Source organism: Scyliorhinus canicula, chromosome 2 (genome assembly GCF_902713615.1).
Source record: "Scyliorhinus canicula chromosome 2, sScyCan1.1, whole genome shotgun sequence".
Lineage (NCBI taxonomy): Eukaryota > Metazoa > Chordata > Chondrichthyes > Carcharhiniformes > Scyliorhinidae > Scyliorhinus > Scyliorhinus canicula.
This window is the reverse complement of record NC_052147.1, coordinates 3,856,893-3,869,353: the sequence shown is the minus strand read 5'-3', so window position 1 is coordinate 3,869,353 and position 12,461 is coordinate 3,856,893. Positions and strand designations below refer to the sequence as shown.

Below are 12,461 nucleotides of genomic sequence, written 5' to 3'. Positions count from 1 at the left end.
GAGTGTGGGGCTCCGAGTGTGGGGCTCCGAGTGTGAGACACCGAGTGTGAGACACCGAGTGTGGGGCTCCGAGTGTGGGGCTCCGAGTGTGGGACACCGAGTGTGGGGCTCCGAGTGTGGGGCTCCGAGTGTGAGGCTCCGAGTGTGAGACACCGAGTGTGAGACACCGAGTGTGGGGCTCCGAGTGTGAGGCTCCGAGTGTGAGGCTCCGAGTGTGAGACACCGAGTGTGGGACACCGAGTGTGAGACACCGAGTGTGGGACACCGAGTGTGGGGCTCCGAGTGTGGGGCTCCGAGTGTGAGACACCGAGTGTGGGGCTCCGAGTGTGGGGCTCCGAGTGTGGGGCTCCGAGTGTGAGACACCGAGTGTGGGGCTCCGAGTGTGGGGCTCCGAGTGTGAGACACCGAGTGTGGGGCTCCGAGTGTGGGGCTCCGAGTGTGGGGCTCTGTGGAGTGTAAGACACCCAGTGTGAGACACCGAGTGTGAGACACCGAGTGTGAGACACCGAGTGTGCGGCTCTGAGTGTGGGGCTCTGTGGAGTGTGAGACACCCAGTGTGGGACACCCAGTGTGTGACACTGTATGATATATAATATAATTTGCAGTGCAGAAGGAGGTCATTCGGCCCATCGAGTCTGCACCGGCCCTTGGAAAGAGCACCCTACCCAAGCCCACACCTCCAACCTATCCCCGTAACCCAGTAACTGCACTGAGGGTAATTTAGAATGGCCAATCACCTAACCTGCACATCTTTGGACTGTGGGAGGAAACCGGAGCACCCGGAGGAAACCCACGCTGACACGGGGAGAACGTGCAGACTTCGCGCAGACAGTGACCCAGCCGGGAATCGAACCTGGGACCCTGGAGCTGTGCTAGCCACTGTGCTGCCCAAAAGTTTGGCTCGAGGGATGACTTTCAAATGATGTCAGCGAGGGGGTAGCACGGTGGCGCAGTGGTTAGCACTGCCGCTTCACGGCGCCGAGGTCTCAGGTTCAATCCCGGCTCTGGGTCACTGTCCGTGTGGAGTTTGCACATTCTCCCCATGTCTGCGTGGGTTTCACCCCCACAACCCAAAGATGTGCAGGGTAGGTGGATTGGCCACGCTAAATTGCCCTTTAATTGGGAAAAATTAATTGGCTCGTCTAAATTTATATAAAAAAAATAGATCACAGCGAGATAGCTGCTCTGCTACGTACAAAACCCTGAGCCAGAATCAGGTGGTCTATGAATATTTTAGCACCAGGTTCCCCATGAACATTGTTGCGTTTATATAGAGAGGCGGCGCCCACTCGGCCGCGCTCCAGTCCAGTATCGGGTGGCACTCCTCACCGACCGGAGTCGGCTATCCCAGGCCAACAAGTGATCCGCGGCGCTAGGGTATCGTTACTTTTAGGCGGGATTCTGACTTAGAGGCGTTCAGTCATAATCCCACAGATGGTAGCTTCGCACCATTGGCTCCTCAGCCAAACACATACACCAAATGTCTGAACCTGCGGTTCCTCTCGTACTGAGCAGGATTACTATTGCAACAACACTTTGTAATCATCAGTCGGGTAAAACTAACCTGTCTCACAATGGTCTAGTCTGGGGCACCCAATGTGGGGCACCCAGTGTGGGGCACCCAGTGTGGGGCACCCAGTGTGGGGTGGTCAGTGTGGGGCACCCAGTCTGGGACGTCCAGTCTGGGGCACCCAGTGTGGGGCACCCAGTGTGGGGTGGTCAGTGTGGGGCACCCAGTCTGGGACGTCCAGTCTGGGGCACCCAGTGTGGGGCACCCAGTGTTTGGCACCCAGTCTGGGACGTCCAGTGTGGGGCACCCAGTCTGGGGCACCCAGTCTGGGGCACCCAGTGTGGGACACCCAGTGTGGGACACCCAGTGTGGGGCACCCAGTCTGGGACGCTCAGTCTGGGGCACCCAGTGTGGGACACCCAGTGTGGGACACCCAGTGTGGGACGCCCAGTCTGGGACGCCCAGTCTGGGGCACCCAGTCTGGGGCACCCAGTGTGGGACACCCAGTGTGGGGCACCCAGTCTGGGACGCTCAGTCTGGGGCACCCAGTGTGGGGCACCCAATGTGGGGCACCCAGTGTGGGGCGCCCAGTCTGGGACACCCAGTGTGGGGCACCCAGTGTGGGACGCCCAGTGTGGGGCACCCAGTGTGGGGCACCCAGTGTGGGGCACCCAGTCTGGGACGCCCAATGTGGGGCTCTGTAGTGTTGACTGTTAAATCAACAAAATATTGTGAGTGGATTCTCGTGGGCACACGGTGCCATGTCCCAGACGATGATTATTGCATCACAGAATCAAACATCGAAGCTTGAGCAGTTTGCCTGACCTCTCGAAGTGCCAACACCATAGAGGCAGCAGCCAACAATAAAACACTCACACTCTTTGTTTCCTATATGCCAACCAATTGTTTATCCATCTCAATACACTCCTCCTAATCCCAATAATGGCAACCTCTTATGTGGGACTTTGTCGAAAACCTTCTGAAAGTTCAAGCAAACCACATCCACTGGCTCCCCTCATCAATTTTACGAGTTACATCCTCAAAGAATTCCAGTAGATTTGTCAAGCATGATTCCCCTTCTTAAATCCATGCTGACTCTGTCCGATCCTGCCACTGTTTTCTGAGTGCTGCGCTATAAAATCTTTGATAATGGAATCTACAATGGACTCTAGCATTTTCCCCAGTACTCATGTCAGACTGACTGGTCTATAAATCCCTGTTTTCTCTCGACCTCCCTTTTTAAATGTGGGGGGTTACATTAGCCACTCTCCAATCTGCAGGAATTGTTCCAGAGTCTAAGGAATCCCGGAAGATGATCACCAATTCACCCACTATTCCTAGAGCCACTTCCATAAGTAATCTGGGATGTAGATTATCAGGCCCTGGGGATTTATCAGCCTTCAATCCCAACTATTTCCCCAACACCATTTCCCTACTAATGTTGCTCTTCTTCAGTTCCTCCCTCCCATGCCGACACTATAGTTAAGAAAGCCCACCAACGACTCTACTTTCTCAGAAGAATGAGGAAATTTGGCATGTCAGCTACGACCCTCACCAATCTCTACAGATACACCATCGAAAGCATTCTTTCTACACCTTGCTATAACTGTAACATTGTATTCTGCAGTCTCTCCTTCCTTCCCTATGTACGGTATGCATTGTTTGTACAGCATGCAAGAAACAATACTCATCACTGTAAACTGATACATGTGACAATAATAAATCAAATCAAAAATCACTAAACCGTGCAGTCCCCAACATTTCTGGTACTTTATTTGTGTCCTCATTTGTGAAAACAGAGCCAAGTATGTATTCAGTTGGTCAGTAATTTCTTTGTTCCCCATTATAAATTCCCTGTTTCTGACTGTAAGGGACCTACATTTATCTTCACCAATCATTTTCTCTTCAAGTACCTGCAGAAAGTTTTACACTCAGTGGCCGCGATTGACATGAATGAGGACAGAGTCCCCTAGCGCGAGATTAACTGGATGTTTCCAGGCACTCGGAGTGCCAAGAAGCACCCCACTATCTAATGCCCATCTTGGTAGATCGGGGGCCTAAGGGGAGAACCCCTTGACGAGGCCTCACTCGCCCAGTTTTCTGCCCTGAGGTGTCCCTCTGTCCGGTGTCCTGATGTCTCGAGCCCCGGCGTGACCCCCCCAAACACCCCCAAGCCTCAACTCACTATAGGGAGGTCCCTGGACCCTCCCGCACCTCCCCACACCCTCCACACCTGTGCAGGGTACACCCCAGCTCGATCACCACTGTGCAAAAAGAGGCAGCTTAGCACCTTGATAGTGCCAGCCTCACACCATGCCCAGGAGGCACTGCCAGGGTGCTCAGGTGGCACTAGCAGTGCCAGGGTACCACCCTGCCCAGAGGCCATGCACCTGGGGGCCCCCAATCACCTGAAAGACCCCCATGAGTGCCGTTCCATCTGGTCCCCACTTGTGGAGATCGATACTGAACTGCACTCGCCCAAAGTCCCCAAGACGAGGGGGTTAGGACCCCACACGCAGTCCTTGAATGTTTGCCATTCCCAATCCACCGTCATCCATTTAAGTAACGTTCCCCAATCCATCATAGTCAACCCGCCTCATATCATCATATTTACCTTTATTAAGATTTAGGACCCTAGTTTCAGAATCAACCACATCACTCCCCACCTTGATGAAAAATTCGACCATGTTATGGTCACTCTTCCCCAATAGGTCTCGCACAACTAGATCAGCAATGGTTCCTTTCTTATTACACATTTTGTAAGGAAGACTCATCACTCATTCAATGAATCAGGTGGCTGTTAAATGTTGAAAACTACTTGGAAAAAACAGTACCAAGCCTGGCTAGCAGCACCATTACTGACCAAGTTGCCCGAGCTGTCAAAGACATATCTGTCAGTCAGTCACCTGCTGACCCCCCCCAAAGCCTGTCCGCCATCTACAAAGCACAAGTCAGGAGTGTGATGGAATACTCTCCACTTGCCTGGATGAGCGCAGCTCCAACAACACTCAAGGTCGACACCATCCAGGACAAAGCAACCCGTTTGATTGGCGCCCCCATTTTTTTAATTTTTTAAATAAATTTAGATTACCCAATTATTTTTTCCAATTTAGCGTGGCCAATCCACCTACTCTGCACATTTTTGGGTTGTGGGGGCGAAACCCACGCAGACACGGGGAGAATGTGCAAACTCCACACGGACAGTGACCCAGAGCCGGGATCGAACCTGGGACCTCAGCGCCGTGAGGCGGTTGTGCTAACCACTAGGCCACCGTGCTGCCCGATTGGTGCCCCCATTGACCACATTAAACACTCACCTCTTCGCCACTGACACACAGATACACAGCAGCAACTCTTCCAGGCTCCTTTGATATCATTTTCCAGTTCTGTGACTGTCATGATATGCAGACATGCACATAATGAGATACAGACAGGCAGCTAATGAACACAGAGGACAGGACATAGCCAATCAGCAGGTAGAACACTGGGGGGTGGTTTCCTACTATAAAAGGCACGAGGCACTCATACTCCGCCTCTTTCCACTGGGGACATCTACAGAGTGAGTCAGGGTGTACGTATCACATAACACCTACAGCACGTGGCTAAGAGCTAGCCTGGTTCAGTCAGACAGATTAATCACATTCGGTTAGCAGAGAGTCGAACTCACAGAGAACTGTGCCAACTGTGTGATAGGTTCAATAAATCAAGTTGAACTAACTTCAAGGTCTGGAGTATCTTTCAGTTATAGCTGCATCCAGTTGCAGCCCATGTTATCTCTGTGCTTAACACAACAGTGATCTCTACCATCTAGAAGGACAAGTGCAGCAGATACCTGGGAACCCCACCACCTGGAGCTTCCCCTCCAAGTCACTCACCATCCTGATTTATACTGTGGAGTAAGAATCTTTTGTCATTTTTCATTCTCTCTCCACAGTATAAATATTTCCCACTTTCTCTGTCTGTTAGCTTTTGAGAAAGTGTCACCCAGACTCGAAACATTAGCTCTTTTCTCTCCCTACAGATGCTGCCAGACCGGCTGAGATTTTCCAGCATTTTCTCTTTCGTTTCAGATTCCAGCATCCGCAGAAATTTGCTTTTCTAGAAAAGTTGGCAACATGGATTAACTTGATTCAGACAATTTGTTTATGTGAAAGGCAATGATAGGACGAGCTGGTTGTACCGAGTGGCAAGTTTCTGTGTTGGCCATTTTGAAAATATTCCGCCATGTGTCAGTCACGTCATCACCTTTCTGTCTGACAGGTGACTTATCAGAGAGAGAAGCTGGGGAACAGTAAACAACAGATCGAGATCCTGACTGCCAAGCTGGAGCGGTTAGAGGCGAGGACACCGGGATTGGAGAGTATGGCTGGACATGGGGAAAGGGGCAAGGCCCTTTCAAAACTGCAGCAGCAAGTCCAGAGGCTTCAGGAAGAGCTGAATGAGGCAAAAGCCACCAACCGCAGTCTCAGAGCAAAGTGTGCTGACGTCACCACACTTAAAGTGAGTCTCATCGACATATATGGTCAAGGGATCTTACAGAGAGAGAGAGGAGCCTATAGAGAGAGAGAGGATCCCGCAAGGAGAGAGAGAGGATTCCGCATAGAGAGAGAGAGTGGATCCCGCAGAGAGAGAGAGAGAGTGTATCCCGCAGAGAGAGAGAGAGTGGATCCCGCAGAGAGAGAGAGTGGAACCCGCAGAGGGAGCGGATCCTGCAGAGAGAGAGAGAGAGAGTAGATCCCGCAGAGAGAGGATCCCGCAGAGAGAGAGAGAGGATCCCGCAGAGAGAGAGAGTGGATCCCGCAGAGAGAGAGAGTGGATCCCGCAGAGAGAGAGGATCCTGCAGAGAGAGAGAGAGGATCCCGCAGAGAGAGAGGATCCTGCAGAGAGAGAGAGAGGATCCCGCAGAGAGAGAGGATCCTGCAGAGAGAGAGAGAGGATCCCGCAGCGAGAGAGGATCCCGCAGAGAGAAAGAGTGGATCCCGCATAGAGAGAGAGAGAGAGAGGATCCCGCAGAGAGAGAGAGAGAGAGTATCCCGCAGGGAGAGAGGATCCCGCAGAGAGAGAGAGTGGATCCCGCATAGAGAGAGAGAGTGGATCCCGCAGAGAGAGAGAGGATCCCGCAGAGAGAGAGAGAGGATCCCGCAGAGAGAGAGAGATAGTGGATCCCGCATAGAGAGAGAGAGGATCCCGCAGAGAGAGAGAGGATCCCGCAGAGAGAGAGAGAGTGGATCCCGCATAGAGAGAGGATCCTGCAGAGAGAGAGAGAGAGTAGATCCCGCAGAGAGAGGATCCCACAGAGAGAGAGAGAGGGGATCCCGCAGAGAGAGAGAGTGGATCCTGCAGAGAGAGAGATGATCCTTCAGAGAGAGAGAGAGGATCCTGCAGAGAGAGAGAGAGGATCCTGCAGAGAGAGAGAGAGAGAGGATCCTACAGAGAGAGAGAGAGAGGATCCCGCAGAGAGAGAGAGAGAGAGAGAGAGAGAGAGAGAGGATCCTGTAGAGAGAGAGAGAGGATCCCGCAGAGAGAGAGAGAGTGGATCCTGCACAGAGAGAGAGAGAGGGTCCCGCAGAGAGAGAGAGAGTGGATCCTGCACAGAGAGAGAGAGATTATCCTTCAGAGAGAGAGAGTGGATCCTGCAGAGAGAAAGAGAGAGGATCCTGCAGAGAGAGAGAGAGTGGATCTTGCAGATAGAGAGAGTGGATCCTGCAGAGAGAGAGAGATAGGATCCCGCAGAGAAAGAGGATCCAGCAGAGAGAGAGTGGATCTTGCAGAGAGAGAGAGTGGATCCTGCAGAGAGAGAGAGAGAGGATCCTGCAGAGAGAGAGAGGATCCTACAGAGAGAGAGAGTGGATCCTGCAGAGAGAGAGAGAGAGAGAGGATCCTGCAGAGAGAGAGAGTGGATCCTGCAGAAAGAGAGAGTGGATCCTGCAGAGAGAGAGAGAGAGAGAGGATCCTGCAGAGAGAGAGAGGATCCGGCAGAGAGAGAGAGGATCCTGCAGAGAGAGAGAGTGGATCCTACAGAGAGAGAGGGAGGATCCCGCACAGAGAGAGAGAGAGAGGATCCTGTAGAGAGAGAGAGAGGATCCCGCAGAGAGAGAGGATCCTGCAGAGAGAGGGAGAGGATCGTGCAGAGAGAGAGGATCCCGCAGAGAGAGAGAGGATCCTGCAGAGAGAGTGGATCCTGCAGAGAGAGAGAGGATCCTGCAGAGAGAGAGGATCCCGCAGAGAGAGAGAGGATCCTGCAGAGAGAGAGGATCCCGCAGAGAGAGAGGATCCTGCAGAGAGAGAGAGAGTGGATCCTGCGGGAGAGAGAGTGGATCCTGCAGAGAGAGAGAGTGAGGATCCCGCAGAGAGAGAGAGAGAGAGGACCCTGCAGAGAGAGAGAGAGAGAGAGAGAGGATCCTGCAGAGAGAGAGAGAGAGAGGATCCTGCAGAGAGAGAGGATCCCGCAGAGAGAGAGGATCCCGCAGAGAGAGAGAGGATCCTGCAGAGAGAGAGAGGATCGTGCAGAGAGAGAGAGAGGATCCCGCAGAGCGAGTGGATCCTGCAGAGAGAGAGAGGATCCTGCAGAGAGAGAGGATCCCGCAGAGAGAGAGAGGATCCTGCAGAGAGAGAGGATCCCGCAGAGAGAGAGGATCCTGCAGAGAGAGAGAGAGAGTGGATCCTGCGAGAGAGAGAGTGGATCCTGCAGAGAGAGAGAGAGGATCCCGCAGAGAGAGAGAGAGAGAGGACTCTGCAGAGAGAGAGAGAGAGAGAGAGAGAGGATCCTGCAGAGAGAGAGAGAGAGAGGATCCTGCAGAGAGAGAGGATCCCGCAGAGAGAGAGGATCCCGCAGAGAGAGAGAGGATCCTGCAGAGAGAGAGAGGATCCTGCAGAGAGAGAGAGTGGATCCTGCAGAGAGAGAGAGGATCCTGCAGAGAGAGAGAGAGAGAGTGGATCCTGCACAGAGTGAGGATCCTGCAGAGAGAGAGGGAGAGAGTGGATCATGCAGAGAGAGAGAGGATCCTGCATAGAGAGAGCGAGGATCCTGCAGAGAGAGAGAGAGAGAGCATCCTGCAGAGAGAGAGGATCCTGCAGAGATAGAGAGAGCATTCTGCAGAGAGAGGATCCTGCAGAGAGAGCGCGAGGATCCTGCAGAGAGAGGATCCTGCAGAGAGAGGATCCCGCAGAGAGAGAGAGAGGATCCTGCAGAGAGGGAGGATCCTACAGAGAGAGAGGATCCTGCAGAGAGAGAGAGAGAGGATCCGGCAGAGAGAGTATCCTGCAGAGAGAGAGAGAGAGGATCCTGCAGAGAGAGAGAGAGAGGATCCTGCAGAGAGAGAGAGAGAGGATCCTGCAGAGAGAGAGTGAGGATCCTGCAGAGAGAGAGAGAGGATCCCGCAGAGAGAGAGGATCCTGCAGAGAGAGGGAGAGGGCCCTGCAGAGAGAGAGAGGGGATCCTGCAGAGAGAGAGAGAGAGAGGATCCTGCAGAGAGAGAGAGAGGATCCTGCAGAGGTTGAGAGGGGATCCTGCAGAGAGAGAGAGAGTGGATCCTGCAGAGAGAGAGAGTGGATCCTGCAGAGAGAGAGAGGGGATCCCGCAGAGAGAGAGGATCCTGCAGAGAGAGAGAGAGGATCCCGCAGAGAGAGAGGATCCTGCAGAGGGAGAGAGGGGATCCTGCAGAGAGAGAGAGGATCCTGCAGAGAGAGAGTGGATCCTGCAGAGAGAGAGAGAGATGGAGGATCCTGCAGAGAGAGAGAGAGGATCCTGCAGAGAGAGAGAGAGAATCCTGCAGAGAGAGAGGATCCTGCAGAGAGAGAGAGAGGATCCTGCAGAGAGAGAGAGAGAGAGGATCCTGCAGAAGAGAGAGGGGATCCTGCAGAGAGAGAGAGTGGATCCTGCAGAGAGAGAGAGAGAGAGAGAGAGAAAGGATCCTGCAGAGAGAGAGAGAGGGGATCCTGCAGAGAGAGAGAGTGGATCCTGCAGAGAGAGAGAGAGGATCTTGCAGAGAGAGAGAAAGAGAGGATCCTGCAGAGAGAGAGAGAGAGAGCGAGGATCCTGCAAAGAGAGAGAGAGAGGATCTTGCAGAGAGAGAGAGAGAGGATCATGCAGAGAGAGAGAGAGAGGATCCTGCAGAGAGAGAGAAAGAGAGGATCCTGCAGAGAGAGAGAGAATCCCGCAGAGAGAGAGGACCCTGCAGAGAGAGAGAGAGAGGATCCTGCAGAGAGAGAGAGAGAGAGGATCCTGCAGAGAGAGAGAGAGTGGATCCTGCACAGAGAGAGAAAGAGGATGCCGCAGAGAGAGAGAGAGGATCCTGCAGAGAGAGGGGATTCTGCAGAGAGAGAGAGTGGATCCTGCAGAGAGAGAGAGAGAGAGAGGATCCTGCATAGAGAGAGAGAGAGAGGATCCTGCAGAGAGAGAGAGAGAGAGAGAGGATGCTGCAGAGAGAGAGGATCCTGCAGAGGGAGAGAGGGGATCCTGCAGAGAGAGAGAGTGGATCCTGCAGAGAGAGAGAGAGTGGATCCTGCAGAGAGAGAGAGAGAGAGAGGATCCCACAGAGAGAGAGAGTAGATCCTGCAGAGAGAGAGAGAGGATCCTGCAGAGAGAGAGGATCCTGCAGAGAGAGAGAGAGGATCCTGCAGAGAGAGAGGATCCTGCAGAGAGAGAGAGTTGATCCTGCAGAGAGAGAGAGAGAGAGAGGATCCTGCAGAAGAGAGAGGGGATCCTGCAGAGAGAGAGAGAGAGTGGATCCTGCAGAGAGAGAGAGAGAGAGAAAGGATCCTGCAGAGAGAGGGGATCCTGCAGAGAGAGAGAGAGAGAGAGGATGCCGCAGAGAGAGAGAGAGGATCCTGCAGAGAGAGGGGATCCTGCAGAGAGAGAGAGTGGATCCTGCAGAGAGAGAGAGAGAGAGAGAGAGGATCCTGCATAGAGAGAGAGAGAGAGGATCCTGCAGAGAGAGAGAGAGAGGATCCTGCAGAGAGAGAGAGAGGATCCTGCAGAGGGAGAGAGGGGATCCTGCAGAGAGAGAGAGAGTGGATCCTGCAGAGAGAGAGAGTGGATCCTGCAGAGAGAGAGAGAGAGAGGATCCTGCAGAGAGAGAGAGAGAGAGGATCCTGCAGAGAGAGAGAGGATCCCACAGAGAGAGAGAGTAGATCCTGCAGAGAGAGAGGATCCTGCAGAGAGAGAGGATCCTGCCTAGAGAGAGAGTGGATCCTGCAGAGAGAGAGAGAGAGAGAGGATCCGGCAGAAGAGAGAGGGGATCCTGCAGCGAGAGAGAGTGGATCCTGCAGAGAGAGAGAGAGAGAAAGGATCCTGCAGAGAGAGAGAGGGGATCCTGCAGAGAGAGAGAGTGGATCCTGCAGAGAGAGAGAGAGGATCTTGCAGAGAGAGAGAAAGAGAGGATCCTGCAGAGAGAGAGAGAGAGCGAGGATCCTGCAAAGAGAGAGAGAGAGGATCCTGCAGAGAGAGAGAGAGAGGATGCCGCAGAGAGAGAGAGAGGATCCTGCAGAGAGAGAGAGAGAGAGAGGATCCTGCAGAGAGAGAGAGAGGATCCTGCAGAGAGAGAGAGAGAGAGAGGATCCTGCAGAGAGAGAGAGAGGATCCTGCAGAGAGAGAGAGAGAGAGAGAGGATCATGCATAGAGAGAGAGAGAGAGAGGATCCTGCAGAGAGAGAGAGAGGATCCTGCAGAGAGAGAGAGGATCCTGCAGAGGGAGAGAGTGGATCCTGCAGAGAGAGAGAGTGGATCCTGCAGAGAGAGAGCGTGGATCCTGCAGAGAGAGAGAGAGAGAGGATCCTGCAGAGAGAGAGAGAGAGGATCCTGCAGAGAGAGAGAGGATCCCACAGAGAGAGAGAGTAGATCCTGCAGAGAGAGAGAGAGGATCCTGCAGAGAGAGAGGATCCTGCAGAGAGAGAGAGCGGATCCTGCAGAGAGAGAGAGAGAGAGAGAGAGAATCCGGCAGAAGAGAGAGGGGATCCTGCAGAGAGAGTGGATCCTGCAGAGAGAGAGAGAGAGAGAAGGGATCCTGCAGAGAGAGAGAGGGGATCCTGCAGAGAGAGAGAGTGGAACCTGCAGAGAGAGAGAGAGAATCTTGCAGAGAGAGAGAAAGAGAGGATCCTGCAGAGAGAGAGAGAGAGCGAGGATCCTGCAAAGAGAGAGAGAGAGGATCCTGCAGAGAGAGAGAGAGAGGATCATGCAGAGAGAGAGAGAGAGGATCCTGCAGAGAGAGAGAGAGTGGATCCTGCAGAGAGAGAGATGATCCTGCAGAGAGAGAGAAAGAGAGGATCCTGCAGAGAGAGAGAGAATCCCGCAGAGAGAGAGGATCCTGCAGAGAGAGAGAGAGGATCCTGCACAGAGAGAGAGAGTGGATCCTGCACAGAGAGAGAGAGAGGATGCCGCAGAGAGCGAGAGAGGATCCTGCAGAGAGAGGGGATCCTGCAGAGAGAGAGAGTGGATCCTCCAGAGAGAGAGAGAGAGAGAGGATCCTGCATAGAGAGAGAGAGAGAGAGAGGATCCTGCAGAGAGAGAGAGAGGATCCTGCAGAGAGAGGGGATCCTGCAGAGAGAGAGAGTGGATCCTGCAGAGAGAGAGAGTGGATCCTGCAGAGAAAGAGAGAGAGAGAGGATCCTGCAGAGAGAGAGAGAGGATCCTGCAGAGAGAGAGGATCCCACAGAGAGAGAGAGTAGATCCTGCATAGAGAGAGAGAGGATCCTGCAGAGAGAGAGAGAGAGAGGATCCTGCAGAGAGAGGGGATCCTACAGAGAGAGAGAGAGTGGATCCTGCAGAGAGAGAGAGTGGATCCTGCAGAGAGAGAGAGAGAGAGAGGATCCTGCAGAGAGAGAGAGAGAGAGGATCGGGCGGAGAGAGAGGATCCCAGAGAGAGAGAGAGTAGATCCTGCAGAGAGAGAGAGAGGATCCTGCAGAGAGAGGATCCTGCAGAGAGAGAGAGAGAGAAAGGATCCTGCAGAGAGAG

At 53.5% G+C, this 12,461-nt stretch overlaps 1 protein-coding gene across 1 annotated transcript in view; it reads left to right on the top strand.

Moving 5' to 3' along the window:
* The window catches only part of LOC119962492 (coiled-coil domain-containing protein 170-like), a 91,293-nt gene that overhangs the window by 63,150 nt on the left and 15,682 nt on the right, over window positions 1–12,461 (top strand). Inside the window, exon 11 of the mRNA XM_038790438.1 lies at window positions 5,771–6,010. Coding sequence (XP_038646366.1) covers window positions 5,771–6,010 — 240 coding nt within the window. The remainder of the gene's footprint in view (window positions 1–5,770; window positions 6,011–12,461) is intronic.